Source organism: Rhamphochromis sp. 'chilingali' (assembly GCF_963969265.1).
Source record: "Rhamphochromis sp. 'chilingali' genome assembly, chromosome: 10".
Lineage (NCBI taxonomy): Eukaryota > Metazoa > Chordata > Actinopteri > Cichliformes > Cichlidae > Rhamphochromis > Rhamphochromis sp. 'chilingali'.
Genome location: NC_137937.1, coordinates 3,242,877 through 3,262,360, shown reverse-complemented (window position 1 = coordinate 3,262,360; position 19,484 = coordinate 3,242,877). Strand labels below are relative to the sequence as shown.

The following is a 19,484-nucleotide window of genomic DNA, read 5'->3' as shown; positions in this document are numbered from 1 at the left end:
ATTTTAGTCCAAAAGTGAACAAACACACAGTAAAAATGAAGGCCTGATTCTGCATTAAAAAGGGAACAGCCAAAGTAACTGTGGAAACTGTGTGGCAAAAGAAAAAGAGACAAATTGTCGGAGGGGCCACAGGAGTCAACCATCCCAGGTTACTGAGAGCAGCACCTAGCAGCTGATTATTAGTTGCCAGTGTCTGTGTTCTGTGTAATGCATGACAGCTCCCTCTGACTTAGGTGACCGGAGATTATTTCTGCCTGCTTTCCAGGTCGGCACACTCAGATGTGCTCGGTGCAGAGGTTTGCTCAATGCAAAATCACATTTCACGCTTGTGCTAATGTCACCCAGCAAGTGAAGAGGAGTGAGAACTGGCAGGTGGTGTTTACAAATGAGAACAGCCCGAACCACGAGCCACCCTGACACCAAATGCTGATTTGATTATGGAGTGGCATGTAAGAGTATATGAATGTATGTAGCAGACCAGGTGGCACATTAAAAGTAGATTAAGTGAAACAGATGAGCGTCACATGTTTTTTTTGTTTGTTTGTTTGTTTTGTTTTGGGGGGGGTGTTTGTCCAAATGGATGTCTCATCCTGGAGCTTGATGAAGGATTTTAAAAACAAGGTGGTGGTTTGAGGGAAAGACTTAGTGTGTTTACTTGCGTTGGAATTATATTTAAAAGAGGAGAGCATGTTTGTTGTTTATTCTTCTTTGGGCTCATTCTTCCTTGTGAAGATGTTCTCTCTTTAGTGTCTTAGGTGATTCCTTCCCTTTAGGTGCTATCTGTTTGTACTGAGATAATTTCTGAGCTGAAAATGAGCACATTCACCAGCGCAGTACTTTGATGTATCTGCCCCTCAGTGACGTAAATTGCTCTTGAGTGCTTATAGCGTTTCATTATTACAGTAGGTTCGTATTAAGAACTGCAGTTCTTTGAAATTATAAATCTTGCAGAACTTTTCAGTTTGCTTCTAAAAAAATGATTTTTTTTAATATATTAGCTACCTCAAGAAAGTCACTTGTGATTTACCATCTAACAAACTAAGAGGCAGAGGTTGCCACTGTCGGATCTTTTCTACAGTTACTAATCTGCAGACAACAGGAGCAGTTCCAGGCTGTACATCTACACCAAGGTTTAAAGTTTCCCCTACGTCAAGGATGAATAGAGTCCCCGGATCCAACAGGACAGCTGCAGCTGGACATTTTTAAGCCCCTCCTCTGGTAAAATATTTAATGTGCATCCATCCATAACTTTGTAAGTAATCCTGCTTACATGCAGACAAACAGACAAAGCAACGAAATCATAGACAAATCACAGAACCTCGACAAAACTCTGATATTTCGCTGGTTTCTTCATCTCAAAGCTCATCGAAATCTACCGTGAGGCTGCCAGAGAGGAAGGAAGAGCGTAGCTCTTTCATGTATCTGCACCAAAACAAGGTTTATGGGCTTGACACCGTTTCCACAGGATGTAACCCAACAAGCACATCATTTTATCACTGGAAAGCACTGCAATCAAGAAAACCAAATTTTTCCTACTAATACCACAGTTAGTCAGATCTAACCGACAGGATCTGCAAAGCTGAGCAGCTCCCCTGCACACCCCCACGACCACCCCCTAAGTTTGCTTGCCTGAGGATGGTGCCCACAGGCGTGCTGTTGCTTTAGTGGCCTATGGGTAACTTTGATTGGACTGGAGCTGCATTTCTGTAGCTGTTGGCATGAAAGCTCTGCAGTTGGCTGGGGTTGTTTTTTATTTATTTTTATACAGAGGCTTAAACTTGTAGAAACAACACCATGTGAACTAATATTAATTTTTATTTGAGCTCTCAATAGCAAAGAGGATGAGGCAAGTCGGAACAAATCAGAAACGTACTTTTTGCTGTGGTTTATTTTATAGTCTGGAAAATAAAGACTTCTATCCTGAATCTTGTGCAACACATCCATAACATAATGTGTCGTTGCTCTCCTCAGCATAATCTTTTGACGCCACAGTAGCTGATTGTGAACCTGGATGACCCATAATTCTAACTATATGTGTGCAGTTCTTATTCTACAAATCTTGGCAATTGTTAGCAAATGCAAATTGAGCTTTGATGTCCTGTAGCAGCAGGCCCAATCCAATCCCCTAATCAACCGTGTGTGATTTAACAGTGCATCCTAAGCATTAGTATTCCAGAGCAGGATCCCTCTTGGATCCAGGCTAGGATTATCCAAGCTCTTAACATCTCAGCTAAGCTGGTTAACACCTGTTTTTATTGACATCTGAACACCATCTTCTTTGGTTTTAAAAGATCTCCCCTTGCTCTCACCAGCAGGTTAGTCTCTCGTCTTCTTCCAGGCTACAACCCACTTAAATGACCATTTTTCCCAGCACAAGTGTTGGTAGCAGGCCAGCAGCAGTACTGAAGAGATTAGAAGTTAAATCACAACATTAACATTCTCACAAGCATCATAATTGCATTCCTTATTAGAAATACAGCTGCATTAAAGTGGAGTCACTCTGGTGTATGATATAAATAACATGACCACAGCTAAGTCTTGTGAAGTCAGAGGAGGGCTTTTTTTTTCCAAGTCCTAGTCTAGACATGAGCTACAATTTCAAGAATTCCCCATTTTACTGTACATTTTTGTTCAAATTCTTTAGAGTAATTTGACAGGGAAGAGGGGAAAACAGGCTCTCTTTACAAGTTTATTACTCTTAATATTTCCTCTGGGGCCCATGTTTGCCCCAGTGTAACTGATGTAATATTCCATTCAGGCACTGATAAAGCCTGGGGGATTCTACTTAGCAGCGGCTGTAAAGTCCCAAAGAAATCCTCACACTCCCGTGTGTGCCTCTGTCTGTTTTGCCAAGGTCAGCAGGGGAAACTTTGAAGAATGTCCCAGGATTTGTCTAAATCATAAAGTATGGATCCTCTTAAGCATCGCAGGCATTAGAGCTGAGCCCTATCAATGATTCCATTAACCTAAATTCCAAACCAGGCTTCACAACATGACCACATTAACCTCATGGATTTTACCAAGCTCTTGATCCCCGGCTATTTAAAAAGACTGGAATGAATGGTCACTCACAATTGTCTGACTAGCAGCTACGTTTCCTGCGCCAGAGAAGGAATTATCTCTAATATGACCCCATGTTTATCTTTGGCCACGTGTCCACACGTTTTGTGGTTGTTTTTCTCCAACCTTACGACTATAACAGAAACTGATTAGACAATAGCAGCGGTGCTGTGCGAGGAGAGTTGACAAGGACAGAATCCCAAGCAGCTGATTTTTACCTTTCCTAGATGAGCAATAATCATTTCAGGCTAACGGTGCAGGGGCAAGCAGAGAAGAGGAAGAAACAAATGTCTGCCTTCATTAGGACAAAGGGAGGGTGAGCAGAAGAGCGCCTGACAAGCCAGTAACGCCTCATTGTCCCTGATCTCAAGTTTCATAAATTTCCACGGCTCTTGTTAAAGGACATGTCGCTGCTGTCACCAGGCGCTAACTCGTTATCTCCTCAATGCCGTAAAATGCTGTAATTAACATTCAACAACTGTAACCGATCCAGCATTTCTCCTCTCTAGCCGCTAATTGCCACGCTATTGTGCTTGCACATAAGTGCCCCTTTTGTATGTGTGCTTGTGGGTACACATTGCTGCGGTTCATTTTTGATTGTAAATAGAGGTGAGAAAGCAGCTCGCCTGAGCTCGAAGCTGAACCGCGTTCGCTTTCCTTTCCTTGCGAGCTTTCTAATCATTAAGTTTATGCTTCAGTCAAAGATTTAGTGTTTCCAGAAAATTTTCACCGACATCTGGACATTTTAAATGCCTTCTGTGCAAGAGTGAAATTCAGGCTTTGCCAGCAGATGCTTTTTTAGTAGACTCGTCACGGGCAACACAGCGTGTATTTATTACTGTATTGGAGGACTATTGGTTGAAATCACAATTACTGTTATTACAAATTTCAAGGCGATGTCTGCTCTTGGTTGTGAGGATATGGAGTGTGCTATTATTTAAGGCAATTCATCATTCTCCTATTAGCCATGCATGAGTGACCCTGCTAAGTCATATTCTTCACTTCATCATATACAATCTTGTACGGCTGCTACACAAGATCACTCAGAGAGTGCTGACTGCTCTTAATGACATCGTTTTGCTTTCTAGGTTTCAGATTTTCATTCATAGCTTCTTGTAGGTCCCCAGCTGTTTGAGCTCTGTCTTAGACAGATTGGTATGTGCTTTCCTTTCAGCCGCTCCTGTCTGAACTGACTGCGGCAGCCATCACAAGGCCTTATGAATAATTAGTCTAGGTCAACTGATACTCTCCAGCTCCAGACACCAATGTCATCTACTCTGCCAGCACCAGCCAAAAGCCAGATTAACTGTGTGCAGTTCTTCTCAATTGAGTCAGTTAAAGCTGATGCAGCTCTTGTTATTCAAAGGTAGCTGGCTAGATGTAAGTCGATACGGGGCAACCCCTTGAGGCCAAGCGTGGAACAGGAGAAGGGACGTCAAATTATTGGTGTCACGGGGGCCACTTTTAGAGGCTACTACGGTGGTCTGTCACAGATATACAATCACCTGGTGCTTTGTCTGTGCTGCTGGGCCTTGGTTTCATTCTCCGGGGATTATGGCGAATGCCAGGGTAAGATTTCCGAGAGCCAGGAAGGCCCCAGGGGGACAAACAAAACCAAATTGTTGCGTAGTGTTTCTTGTCCAGGTTTCGTGTTCAGGTCAGAGGAGAAGTAGTGCATGTGTCTGGGGATGGAGCGGTGCGTTCACAGAATAGGGCTAAAAGCTTCATTGTCAGACACACGGCGTACTCGTCTGTTATGCCGCTTCGTTTTTTCGAGAGGAAGTATCTCTTCAGGTTGTTATGACATCAAGTGCCTCCATAGCAGCATCAGAGCTTCTCCACAAAGTCTTTGTGACTCTTTTTGAGGGTTAAGCAACTTTATTCCAAACGGTACCCTTTATTTTTGACTTTTAGGAAAGTCTTTAATAGATCGTTTAGTAACCTGCTGCTGTGTAGTTACCAGTCTGGCTTTTTTTCATGTTTCTCCTCACAGATCAAGTTTTTTTCTGCTGTCCGAGGCTTGAAAACTAAACGTGTATTTCACAGAACTAACTTTCAGTTTGTGTGGAGCTGTGGCTTAACCCCATATATAGATAAGCTGCTCTTTTAGCAACTCATGGCACCCTTGTGGTTTCACATGTTTGCACAATAGGCACATAGGTTGTGGTTTTTCTCAAATTTTCACAACGGCTCACCACCAACGAAACTGCTATAGCTGCAGAGCTTAAACTCTCACTGCCTGCTCTGCCTCCTTCCTGTTACATTTCTGTGAAAACGCCGTCTTAAATTTAAAATTAATTAGTCATCAAACAGATGACATTTTAAAGATTTTAAAATGCATCTGAACTGTGTTCACCTTGCTGCGAGAGCTTGGGAAGAAACAGGATATATTTTTGGCGAAATAATAAACATGTTGAGTTGTTTGCCTAGTGCTAAAATGCTCCATACGTCTCTTCATTAGAAACAAGCTTTAAACTCAGGCCATGGAAGAACCTGACCTTCTTTTTATATTAGTGCAGCTATTAGTGTAATAACCTTAGGCTCAATAAAGTATCAACGTCAGCTGATGTTGGTAAAGACACAAACACATCCCTTCAGCTAAAGTCCTAAATTGTGTACTTAATGCTTCTATTGGCTCTAATTTGACCTATAATATCAACGAGACCAGCTGAAGTCTTAAATGTCTTGATTGGACATAGATCTGGAAAAAATTATCTCTGACTGTGATTAATTTTTCACACAGCAACAATACTGACATGCCACTTGAGTAAAAAGAAAAGAAAGAAAGTCCTTTCACAATCACCATGAACAAATGAGAATGAATTCTCCTCGAGGGTATGGGGGGAGAAGAAGATGTATAAATGAGGCAAAGTGTCATCATATGGCATTTTTTTATTAGATTGTTAAAGATAGATCTAATTTTAATTTGGGCTAATGCGAGGAACACTATCAGCCATTGACCAAGGGTGTCTTATGACTTACTTGACGTACTTTGCTCAGCAGTCTTGTGCTTTTACTCTGAACTTAAATGCAGACAGTGGGTCGTGCACAGGGACATGGTAATTTTAAGAGCTCTCGCACTCCCTGCTCAGTTCATGAACTTCAAAACCCCTCCTCTATCCTACAGTTCAGCTCCTGGAAGTAGTGCTATATTAGTATCTCCCAGAAAGCGTCGAGCAAGTCTGCTGCTTCTGTTTACAGCCTGTTCAATCACTCCGAGTACTAGTGGCATACTGATTTTCTTGGAAACACCAAATGCCACAGCCCATCCTGGCTTCTCGCTAGTAAGGTATTTATCATATGAAAATTTGGAACTGTCTGACTCGCGCGTTTTACTAGCCTTGTCCTGGAGCTGGGACTGATAAAATGTTGTAATATATGTACTGCAGTCAAAATGGAACATAAAAGTATCCCTGAATACTGTGAGATTTACACTCTGTCACAGGGAAGCGGTTACTTTTATGACGCTGTTGCACTGAACATAACTTTTGTAAAAATGGGTCATTTGTTTTTTATTTGTTTTGCTTTTTGTTTTTTGTTGTGTGCTTCAAGTAAGAGTCTAGACTAAAAGAAAAGCGACTCAAGTGTTGGTTTATTTTTTAGCATATGTAGTGTACTGTCTCCTCATATTGTGTATTTTATAACTCTATATAGTTCCAGTCTGTGTGTCTATGTGTGTCCTGTTCTTATGTGTATCCACTGGGGACCTCAAACCTTAGCCCAGGCTAAGAGCTGGTTTTCTGCCAGTTTTTCTGCAAGGCTACGAGAAAATTATCTGAGCTGTGTGGTTGCTCGTGGCACCCTAATGTAACATTAAGCAGGTTGACCAAGCTCATGCAAGATTGATGTCTTTAAGGCTGCACTTTGCATCTGTGACACTGACAGTAGGCTCTCGATCCCAAGGTCATAGGTCACATGACATCTTCATTACGTGACATAGATGCAGCCCATTCACCTAGTCTTCACAGACTGGAGGTTTCTGAAACATCTAGTGCAACTATTTAGAACTGCACGTTTACAGTGTTTGCTACCAACGTTATTAAAGTTAACATCACATTCATACAACAGACAACTTGTTGGGCACCGAATGTCAGCAGGCTTTTAATCATGTCGCCTCTGTCCTCGGCTCTTTCAGTTTGCGCTCTTTTTCCAGTCTCTGGCTTCCTGTGACTTGTCTATTTACCCAACATCTCCCTCAGCAATGAGGAGCATTTGCTCATCAGCCATATTTAAAGTGCACGCAGGATTAACTCAGCTGAAGACTTAACGCACATGCACAGTCACCCCATGCTCAGTTTGCTGTTTCCAGGCCGCAGATCGGCAAACGGCTCTGTTAGGCTTTCCTCTCTCTTATTCAATGTCGCTCTGGGCTACCCAGGCCTCTACCTCCTCCTCCCTCGACCTCATTTCGCCTGAATTAATTGAGTTCTCATTTTTGTGAGAAAGCTCACAGGAGAGCTGTGTGAGAAGAGAGAGAGGAGTGATAGAAAGAATAAGATAGACACAGGAAGATCAGTGGTAGTAGCCTAGAGGGCATAACTCTCCCAGAGGTAGGCAGTCACCACTTCCTGGGGATGAAGGAGTCCCTCCACAGTGACTTATATCTTTATCCTCTCAGCACTCATCGCTCAGCGCTTATGGGAAACGACCCGTAGGCTAGTGGTAAGGGTCAGGCAGATGGGCCACTTCAACCCTTCTGACTCAAGGGAGATTTCCACCTAATTTAAGCTCTTTGTGTCTGTGACATTAAGAGAAAGGCAGGTTAAATGGTTTCTGATGAAATAATAAAAATACAGGTGTGTGCGCGTGTGTAAGATATACCTGGATTTTTATCATCATCATATAGTCAAGCTGTAATCCTGTAGCTCTTCTAGATACAGACAGACAAACTGGTAATGGCTAAATAACCGAACATAGTAGTGGTGGACAAGCAGAGGAAAAGTAGTGATAGATGCAGCTATACAGAGTGATCAGGAAGAAGGAACAGGAGGGTGAAGGCAACAGTGGTCCCAGTGGTAATCGGAGCATTCGGGCGGGTGACCCCCAAACTGGGCGAGTGGCTCCAGCAGATCCAGGAATTATATCCTACATCTCTGTCCAGAGGTGCAGTTCCAGGACCAGCAAAGATACTGCACTCCCAGGCCTCTGACAGAGGACCTGAGCTTGAAGGATAAATACCACCTGCAGGGCGAATGGGGAAGTGAACATAGCAAGCTCACAAACAACCACATTAACAGAAACAGAAACCAAATGAGAAAAATCTGCTGTAGCATAAGTGAATGTAAATTTTAAAAGGTAACATCCTAAGCCAACATTGAAAATGATATGCAGTGTTTCCACAAAATAAAAAGTGCATAAAGCACCAAATATGTGACCCAACACATGTTACTAGTATAGAAGTGACGCCCAAACATGACTTTACAGTGTATTTGTGCCTTTTCTTGTACTCGTTACAAATACTCAGAATGGAAATAGCAGACGTCACGTGATATGCTCTCATTAACTCCAAACCATTGCAACTTCTTCCTTTGCAATATTCTTACATGGACTGACAACTTAGGTTGCTCTAAGTTGAGATAAACACTTGTCGAGCTGTTACAGCCAATCGCCCGCCTCTATTCCTCAATGTCACTGCCTTAGCACTCAATAATTCAAAGCTTGGTGGTAATGAGCTCCCCGTAGGCCCTGTCCCCAAGGATCCTCCCCACTGTGCTTCCACTGTAATGTAGTTATATCTCATGTCAGCCTTCAAATCAATTACATTTCTATCTGATGGCTATGTAATTGCGCCTGATTGAGTTTTTGGCACGCCAGCCAAGTGTGTGGCTCCCAAACTCAAGCCAGTCAAAACAGGAAGCTTCATCAAATGAAACTGTATTTCATCCTGATTGAGGCTGCTCGCATGATAAGCACAGCTGTAATTATGATAATAATAACAATAGCAATCTGTGTTTTCTCATCTTTGTTGTTTTTTTCCCCCCTTGCTCTCCAGATGATTTTTTTGCCCCAAGGACAACGAGCAGTGTTTACTTTACTCAAGATGCAAAGCCTGATTTGATTGTTGGTAGCATGCGCAATTTAGTAGATTAAATGCAAAACATAATGCTTTTGTATAAATCTAAGTGTGTTTGAGTTTCACTTTGTTATAATGCAGCAGGAATTTTCTGCTGGACTTCACACCCACACAGTGCCTAGTGATTTCTGCATGTTGCTTAGATATTAATGTCAGATATACAAGTGTGGAACTGCCAGCGGAGATCTGCTGGCTTAGTGCTGCATAATGCCAAGAAATGAGAAGTCGACTTTTGTCTGGAGCAACTAACTGACGCTGAGCTCGTTCTATTGACCCAGACTGGATGGATTGACAGATGACTGGATCGTCAGCAGACAAATGACGAAGAAGATGAATGGATAGATGGATGGATGGATAATGGGTGGAGGGATGAATGAATGAAAGAAAGCATGAATGGACATACAGATGAATGGCAGGTTGAATGAGTAGACAAATGTACCCATGGATGGATGGACGACTGGACATTCAGATGGATAGGTGGATCAACACAATACATGCCTGGGTGGACGGAGGGATTCTCTAATGGAGTAGTAGTGAGATAGATGAGAGGGAGGATGCTGTGGTTAGGTGCATCAGCAACTAAATAGTGATGAATAGTGGTCGCTGTCAGCAGCACTAAGTATAACAGACATAGTAAAGCAGCCTGGCTCATCCATAATCAGCAGACCCAGATGATTGTCTTCATGCCAGAAGAGAACGCACAAAGAGTATCTACCAATCTGTCTTTTTATCCTCACTTCATCATCCCTTTACTTTATATATACCCGCTTACTCTTGGTGCTCTTGCCCTTTAAATGTCTTCATTTATATGATTATCTTGTCATTTCTCTTTTTAAGGCCTTGCAGCTCTCCTTCTTTCTTGCTGTCTGTCTGTCTGTCTGTCTCACTCGCCCCAGCACCGTCTTTTGTGTTAACAGCCTTCTCTTTTTTTGCAGTGGGGGAGCCACTGGGTGCACATCTACAATCTTGCCTTTCATTTCATGGCTTCTGGAAATGGATGTTTTACTGCCTTCATTAAGGCATGCAGCAGTCAGCGCTGTGTTTTCCCTCTGAAGTTTAGCTCCATGAACCTCACCATTAGAGGACATTATGGCCCCAGATTTCAGGGCACAGTGGAACACTGTATAATTTGATTAGTGTTATTAATCAAGTGGAATACCGCTCCTTTCGCCCCCATCTCACTAACCGCCCCCACTCCCAGCCGCAGCCCCCTCCTTTTTGCCATTTCACTTCTGCGTTCAGACCCGTCAGATGTTCTCTTCCCTCTTCCTCCTCCCCTTATTCATACGCTTCTCTGTCACCTGCACAGCACGCATGCACTGAAATTGACAAAAGGCCGTACACCTTCCGTTTTAAAAACAGTGATTTACCACTTCCCACCCTCCAACCAGACCCTCTTCCCCAGCCTACACCGAGTTCTACCCCCCCCCCCCCCCCCCCCCCCCCTTCGCCCAGGACATAAATCAATTGAGATGAAAGTTCCATAATTGTGCTTGCTGGGAGGGATTTGAGGAAATTGCACTATGAATTTTTTAAAGGGAATTTTTACTAGCTGTTCAGCAAGACTTGGGCGGCGAAGGAAGGTGAGGCCATGAGGATTTATGGGCCTGGATTCTTCATTACTGAAGTAATTTTCCTGCAAATGATAGTGCAGCACCCTGGAGGGGGGAGTGCTGCCCGCCAGGGAGAGTACAAACCTGCTTAATCTCTCGTGGAGAGAGCAGCTCAGAGCACTAATATCATCTGTAAGGGACTGGGGCTCCATTTGTTCACATCTAAGCCACAGCCAGTGAATTTGTGATTCATATTAATTGATTGCTCAGATTTGTTCCAAGAGTAGCTACAAGTTGATTTCATTACCAGGACGAGTTTTTGTTAAAACTGCTGGGGAACGCGCTTTTGAAGATGAACTGTTTTCATAAAATGTGTGTCTTTCTGTGGTTGAGTCACTGGTGTCTTTCTGAGTGTATATCCATCCTCATGCCGATGAAGACCTGCTTTGCTAAGCTGTTGTGTTGTTGCTTTAGCACAGGTCCACCTTTCTCTCTGCATTTGGCCTTTCCTCCCTCCTCATTTTAACCTTTCTCAGTCCAACATGGCTGACGCTCTGTCTCCATCTCTTTAGGTGCAGCATGCAGCAGTGGCCCTCCTCAAGGTTAGTGCGTCCATGATGCCAGGTCTCATTCTGTATACTGCCTGCTGTCCATTCAATTTTACAGCTCAGTAGCTTGAGAAGCAGGGGGGGCTAAATCTGCTGCAAGAAGGAGAAAGAGAGGGAGGGGAGGAAGGGAGAAACCAAATTATTGTGCATCCTGTCACCAAGTGAAGTGTATCTCATTCCAGGCACACTAACAACTCAAGACAATTAGTCACTTCTCGCTAGGCTAGACCTGAGACTCACCTGATGGTCAAAAAGAGACAGGGCATAGAGGACCCTCTACTATGGCGAAGCACTGCAGCTGCATTCAGTGGAAAGGGCAGCAAGTTAGAGATAAATTGAGCCTGCTGCAGCATTTGTTTCAGCACTGAGAAAGAATTAAATTAAAGGAACATGGTTCCGGGATAAGTCATGAAGATCTGTACAAAGACCTGCACCTTAAAAATGTCTCTGATCCACAGTAATCTCTATCGGTAGCATCCGTCTGGGCTTTTCTGAGCCATTCAGTAGGATAAACTTAGTAATGTCAGTTATATACCACCTTCACTCCATCTAAGGTAGTTTGAGGCCAAAGATGAGGCCTGCCACCACATGCTCCTGAACAAAAGTGAAGCATGACTAAGGTGGGTGGTGCGTGGAAGATCAGCAAGTGGAATGAGAGAAAAGTTTGTCCTGGGCCCTCTGGAGAGATGCAGCGTGACCAATTGAGGTGAAGGGGATGAATGAGGCCATTCACTGGGCCTAATGAAAGAGCTCCTGCTGGGTCTTGAATGTGGGTGGGCCCATCTGCACCACATAGGCGTGCTCAAACCAGTGACCTCGAAAATTACCCAGGAAAGCACTTTGGGACAGTCACCCCAGCAACAGGCCGAGGTCTGCATGGTAACCAGGCGCTTCAATCAGCGCCTGGCAGCTTCTTGAACAGCGCGAGTTTTCCTTCTGTTCTGAAAGAAGTCCGTGTGAAATCAACTCCAAGGGACATCCTCCGTTTCTTTTTAAAGGGGAGATGCCAGTGATTGTCCCATGTGAAAACTTTTCTGCGAGGTGTGGAATGCAGCCCTCAGGAGTTTTCCTTTTAAGACACAAAGCACTGTTTGTCTTAGGCGGCACATATACATATGTAGCTGAGTGTTTGTGCAGTTCTGTACACAGTATTTAATTAGGCTTCCTCAAATGCACAGTAACAGGTTTTGCGAGGCTTTGAAACAGTTCTGATTACAAAGATATAGATCAGGAAAAGCGATTCCCTCAAGACTCCTGGGAGTGGACATTAAGTTTACAAAGCATCTTTAAGTATCTGGTTCATGGGGCTTCATCTGTCTTATTTGGTTTAATATATTCAGTCTTGATGAGCCAAAGGCATGCAGGTCATTGAAGTTCCATTCCTGTCTCCGTTTCCTCATGGAACTTTTGACAGCGTGAAATGACAATCCGCCCCTGCATGCATCTGCCACGTCAAAAAGTAATGAGATTGTGCTGCTGGAAATATCACTACAAAGCATCAGGCCTGCACTTGGGTCTGACTGCACCTTCAAACAGCGCTGCCTGCCAGCTCGCCTGCCTCGCCTGCCTGCTGCAAAAGAAATGAACAAAAACAATCAGAATCAGAGACAGAGAAACGGCAAGGGAAGCTCCCCATGCTGAGACAAACGAACACGCCAGGGCCTTTCATCCTGAGAGTGATTAGCCATCCGAACCGTTTTAAAATCCTGCTTTGAGTGTGTTCCTCAAACGAAAGAGCTCCATTGAGGAGTGGTAGTGAGATGTTTCTGGCTGGGAAGCGCCAGTGATCTAGCCTCTAATTGTGGCGTCGCTGACAAGGCTGGTGTGGCTGGGAGCGAGGCTTTTTGCTACGCTCTTGTTCCCTTCCTGTCAGATCCGCCACCAAAGGCACCAGGAAACAAAAGGGCCCCTCAGATTCTGCTCTTACATTCATCTGCCTATCGCTTTGTGCATAAATACAGACCTAATTTAACACATTAATAGTCCCTGATGCTAGTTTAATGTGACCAAAACTACATTATTTCCTGTAAATGCGTTGTCTGGTTACAGATGCAAATGTAAGTTGGTTTTCACACTGTAATTCCTGTCTAATCCTTGTTTTTGTAGCTTTCATGTTTTCCGTGTTATTACTGATCGAATTCTGAGCTTCAAAGACGATACTGACACATTGGCAATAGTTTAGTTCTGCAGCACAGAAGGAACAAAGACGTGTTCAAGGTCTTTGAGCAGCATTCAGCAGAGCTGGTAGGAGCTTATTTGGCATAGAAAACTTTTCGTATTCTCGATAGTCTTCAGAAGTCAGATTGTCAAAGGTTTGAGGTATGGCAGAGAAGCAGTTTGACAAATGAAAGAAACAGCGATGCTAGGAAGAGAACACAAGGGGAGCGTGGGTTAGGGAAAAAATAGGAAAGGATTTAAACCCCGGCTCATAAAAATCAGTATTATAACAACATTAATTGATGCTGCTGAGTACCATATGTGACGCCATATGGAATAGCTGCCCCAGAGGCCTGCTATAATAGACAGCCTGCAGTGGTGCACACAACTTGGCACATTTACAAACAAGGGACGTCCCATTAATATCAAACACACAGACTGAGCAAGAGACAGTGAGAGAGGGAGTGAGAGGGCATAGGAGGGAGGGAGGGAGGGAGGGAGAAAATAAGCAGAGGGAACCGATTTAGTTCATGTTTTATTTGGTTGCCATCTTTAGACCTTTTGTTTTTGCTCATCTCATGTTATCTTTTTTTTTTTTTCAAATGAAGACATGTATTATATGTATATATAAATATGCATGTTCAAACCCAGCCTCTCTAATCTCACTGCTCCTTAATTACAGTAATAAATTGCCCCTCCCTTTTGGGTTGATCACATCACCCTCTGTCCGCCCAACGGCCACTCCCACCGCAGATGCCCAGTGTTCCTTTCATCATACACACACAGACACACACATTAGCAGATGAGGTGATGTATGGCACCTCGACAAAGGTGGTGTTAGAAATCTCTGTTTAACCTCCAATCTTGAAGCTGTTATTTACTGCTGGCTTAAGATGAGTTTCCGGTCCTTGTTCCTCGCAGCACTGATCCCGACATAGATTGTGTTTATGTAATGACAGTTAGAAATGTATTTAAAACAACAGTAATGAACAGAAAATTCATGTTGGAGTTTTGAGATTCACAGCTTTTTATTTAGTTTCCTGTTATAGCGAAAATCTGCCAAGTGCAGTTCATGCATTCATACATTTTCATAGCTGAAAGTACACAACTAATCAGCTGATTCTTACTTTCTCGTTCTGCCAACTTTAGACATCACATTCTCCTAGTTCTCTAAATTATAATTTGATCACTTGTTAACCCCAAAAATGTCCAATTAACAAAGATATTAGACCAAAATCATCCCATTTAAAATGGCGAGAGTTAAAGATTTGCGAAAGAAATTATTACTGCTAAATAACAGTTTTAGCACATGTAAAGCACAAAACAACGTAAATTACAAAATTGCAACAAAACATTTGGGCAGTGAGGTGGCTAAAACTGCAGTTGAAGCTTTTATCCCACAAATCTGTGCAAATGTAATAGCATCATTACTCCTTTGTATGCCAGGGGCATCTGCAGACAGACATGCATCCAGCTACGTATAGCCTGGATGCACATCCATCCTTTATATGCAAGGCTCTTCTGACTCTTCTGACATGCCCAGAGCATGTAGGGAGAGAGAGAGATCCTTATGAAACTGAGTTGTCAGCCATTCTGTTGACTTTCATAGAATGTGAGGCGAAACAAGAATAGCGTACAGCTGTTTCCTCCCTGACACAGAGGGAGGCAGATGAAGAGCAAAAGAGGGGAAAAGAGAAAGAGGGAGGGAGGGAGGAAGAGAGAGCTCTCCGCTCTGTGATGTGCACTGATGTAGCTGGAGCTCTAGGTCAAACGCTGCCAGTGTTTTGTGTTCATCTTCGTCTCGTCTCCCCAGTGCTCCTCTAAATTATTCACAGCCTGAAGTGTGCAATGTGGCTGCCTCCTTCTTTCCTCTCTCCTCCTCCAGTCTAGATTCCTCTGTCTTACTTTTTTCTGTTTCCCTTTCTTTCTTTCTCATGTGACAGCTTGTTTCAAAATCCCCCCTCCCCAACCCGCCCCGCATCCACTCATCTACCATCACCCAACCATCTTTTATTAGTGACTCCATCTCTCGCACTTCTCCTTTCATCCTGGCTTTCTTGCTTGATTCTCCAGACTAGACTCAGTCATCCCTTTTTAGGTGGGTAGGCTGCCAGCTGTTAGTATCAACTCCTTAGCTGGTAGCTCCTGCTCTCACTCGACATCTTTCTGCCTCCCTCACATCGATCTCGTAGGATCTTAGATGCACTGGTCGGGTTGACAGCGAGTTCTCCCCCGTCTGATTTTCTTTATCTGAGTGACTCGTGAGAGAAAGTGCACGCTGAATCCTCAGACCAGTCTGTATCTCAAATTAAACATGTGCCTGTTAATCATTAAGCTTTTAAGAGACTACCTGTCCTGTAAACAAGAAAGAAAGTAACCGAGGCAAAAAAATCAATGACATGGCAGAGTTAGGGTCACGCAGTTGTCGTCCATCAGAGTTTTTAGTATTTGGTCCTTTATTGTCTGTGGGCGTGTCAGAATATAGCAGGCATTGTGGAAAAATAACACTGTTTTAATTGGCTGCATTATCAGATTTTATCCATACTGCAAAAGCCCAAGGGCAATGCACACACAGTACATCTGTCTGCAAGTGGGAGATTTTGTAACACATTATTATTGCGAGGTTAACAAGGAAGATGCAAGCACTGGTATCAGATCCTGTCTGGACAGCAGGGGTTGGAGGATGAAGTGTGCCCCTCGTGGCTACCTGAGGAGAGAGCAGAGCAAAGAAAGTAGTTGAATCTAGTTCCAGCTCTTGCCACAGGACACTCATTTGTAATTCTGTACCCTGCCTATAACGTTTGATCATTGCAGAGGGGGGGACGGGACGTAAGGGAGCTGAAGGTTTCGCCTCGCTCTTTGGCCTCCCCCCCTCCCGCCGAACCCTTTACCCGCCCTCTTGCATTTGCTGTCACCCAGTATGAATGCCCCCTCTGGCCCGATGACAAGTCTAGCGTGAAATGCTTGGCTGCCCCCTGAAATTAGCAGTAGAGCCCCCCGGCGGCACATGCTTCTCATGACCAGCACACAGTGGGCTGCCGCCAGATTCTTTTCATTATGGCTGTGGCCTGCCAGCCCCCTGACTCTACCTCCTTCTGCCTCTTCCTCCATCCCACCCTCCCTCTCCTCCTCCTTCCCCCTGTGTGTCAGCCAGAGCTCAGTAAACAGCATCTGTAGTGCTCATCACATTACTGTCGTAGAGAGGAGACGGAGAGAGTGAGAGCCAAGTTCTCTGTGGGGATTGCTGTTATGCCTGTGTATCAAAGTGTCCGCATGCATATAAGTATTTGCATGCGTGTAGTATTTTATTTCATGCGAACATCCACAGTAGCTCATATGTATATGCACATATATTGTGTGCTCATGTCTCTGTTGGCTTCACAGGATTAGCAAAGGAGAGAGAGTTAGTAGCAGTAGTACAGAGCGAGAAAGAGTCAGAGAGAAGGGGGGTAGCAGTACAGAGCAATGCCTGGAGGCTCAATCTGTTCCTCACTGAGCTATATCAGTGTTAGAGACGGCGGCTCGGGCCGCGGGGAAGCCTCCACTCGCTCCATCAAACTGTCAGCCAGCCAACGGAGCTGCACAGGGAGACTCTCAGCTGCCCCCAGGGCCAGTTCAAGTCAACATCCCATTTCCTTGCCTCCTCGCCTAATTTCTCCTACGCCCCGACTTAAATTTCCAATGCCCAGTGTCTGCCGCTGCAGCTCAGCAGCAACAGGCCCAGGGCCATGTCAGAACTCTGGGAGGTACCGAGCGTTGCGCGTGTGTGTCTGTGCACGCTAATTTCTGAAGGCAAGATAGCACTAGCTGCAGTCAGCAGAGAGGAGAAGGAGCTGCAGGGGCCCCATGAAAGACAAAAAAATAAAGAAATAAGTAGAAAAAATAAAAAAAACATAAATCAGTGTTTTATTTTTCTCTCTCGTTCTCCCTTACCTGTATGCCCATTTTTCTTCTTCAGCTATATTCATAACACAGTTGTGTATTCCCTGTCCCATCAGATTTCTGGCAGTTTCCTTTTTCTCTCTGAGCTGAATAAATGCTCCCTGTTCTCTCATACATCTGCCATTACTGTCTGTTTTCCCGTTGCCAAACTACTCCAAGGATCACACCAGCAGCCCAGCCAGCTCTGTCCCTCCCTCAGGGTTATCCTGAAAGCATGGGGAGCAAGGCAGTCCTCTAATTTAGTGAAAGGAGGCGGGTTATCATCGTCAATCTGTCCACACACCCCCCCCCCCCCCCCATCTCCTTCTTGCTCGTTGACCTCACCAAATACCTTTCATAGAATTGAAACAGAGAGCGTCCAGGTCTCAGTGCTGTTTACGTGGACTCTGGGTAATGTTAAAGTCTGCTTAGTGTGGTCCCGGGCAAGAACTATATCTTTCCTCACCTCAGCTTGATTTACATGGCCTCTACTGGCTCTTTACTCGAGTGTGTCAGTTCTAAAGCAGAGACCACGGTGTGTCTGGCTAATGCAAAGAGCATTTTCTCCAACCCTGTCTTCTTCAATCCCCCTTCACTATCACTCTCTCTCTCTGCCCTCTCTCAATGGGCCTCTGTGAAAGGAGGTTTTGCTGAAGTCCTCTCTTGTTTGCACAGCCAATTCCAATGTCCCAAGCTCAAATATGGTTTTGCGTGAGAGCCTGTCTAGGTCTGCTGGTCGATATCATTTCTGCCCGGTAGAGCTTTTTCTCTCAATCTTATTCCCCGCGGACCCTACATCTTCACTGAGATCAATACTTTCCTAATCCAGAGCTCTAAGGCTGACCCTGGGTAATCAGCTGACTTCCCATGCTGCCTGCTGAGGAGGTCAGGGGTCAAAAGGCTGTATAGATTTGATCCTGTGATCAAATCGCTTTGCTCGGTGGTGCTTTCAGATACAGCTATTAGGGTCAAGATAAATTGCTTGATTTTTCCCTCTCCCTGGTTGTGAAAGTTAAATGCAGTGGTGTGTTTTTGCTATGAATAGCATTAATGCACCAGACTCCCGAAGCTTTTTACCCCATTTAGTTTCAGCATAGATACAAAATTATTAGGTTTATCTGATCATCCAAAGATATGAAATGAGTAATTGATTTTTTTTTTACTATTTAAAGGTTTTTTGAACACACTTGCATGATTACATATATATGTAACCAGACACCATCACAATGGCCATGTATCATTTACTCTACCGTTATATATATAAACATTCTATAGTGTTGTGCTTTGGTTCTGCCTGGTGCTTCACCACTCATCCATAGCTCTCATCGTCTGGAGCACAGGCCAAGTGCCTGGCCTGGAATTGCCAGTTCCCTTTCATTAAGCTTTTCCAGTAACAGGACAAGCAGTTGTTTGGTTAAAGATTGCATCTGCATCCGTCCATCTTCAGCCCACTCTTTGCCCGACTGCTGACCTTCCCCACACTAGGGCTCCATCAGGCCCTAGTTCACCTTGGATTCAGTCTCTAACCCTGATTTGTTTTGATAAGCACTATGGAGGATGGCATTGTCCAGCTCTTCCAGGCAGATAGTATCATGAACGCAATCAAATCTGAACTCTCCACTGAGTCATGACAAAGGGTTAGCACATAAGAACATGCAACTAAAATGTCCTGCTGATAAATTATGAAAGATGAGTTGAAGTTAAGCTTTGCCGCAGGGCCAGTGAGACTTTCAGATCTCCTGCTGATGTTTCAGCCCAAGCAGGGGGTCCCCCGGTGGACTTGAGGCTTTGCATCCAGACCCCGTCAGAATGGTCATGACGCCTACGCTCCCACACCTCATCCCAGTATCTGCAGGAGGGAAATTGCAGGAGAAAATTGGTGTTGTTCCACCAGTATTCGACACCGCTTCCGTCCGCGACCATCTAAATGGACCATTACCTCCTCTGTGTGCTCTCACTCCAGGAGATCCGGGTTTGTTAGAGGTCTTCTTTTAGAATCAGGGGTATCTCAGTATATGTGCCTGGAGAAATGTCTTATAAATTGAAGCCATTTCTTCCACCGCTGTAGACTTTTGCATCGCGGACACTTTAACTTTATACATTTGGATAAAA

General features: G+C 44.2%; 1 protein-coding gene across 9 annotated transcripts in view; it reads left to right on the top strand.

Annotated features, from left to right (window-relative positions):
* Nucleotides 1–19,484, top strand: part of fbrsl1 (fibrosin-like 1) — a 285,955-nt gene that overhangs the window by 172,632 nt on the left and 93,839 nt on the right. For 7 of the 9 annotated variants that reach the window (XM_080894981.1, XM_080894983.1, XM_080894980.1 and 4 more), the window contains exon 5: nucleotides 11,259–11,288. The exons of the other annotated variants lie outside the window; for them this stretch is intronic. In XM_080894981.1, coding sequence (XP_080751107.1) covers nucleotides 11,259–11,288 — 30 coding nt within the window. The remainder of the gene's footprint in view (nucleotides 1–11,258; nucleotides 11,289–19,484) is intronic. 9 annotated transcript variants of the gene reach the window in all.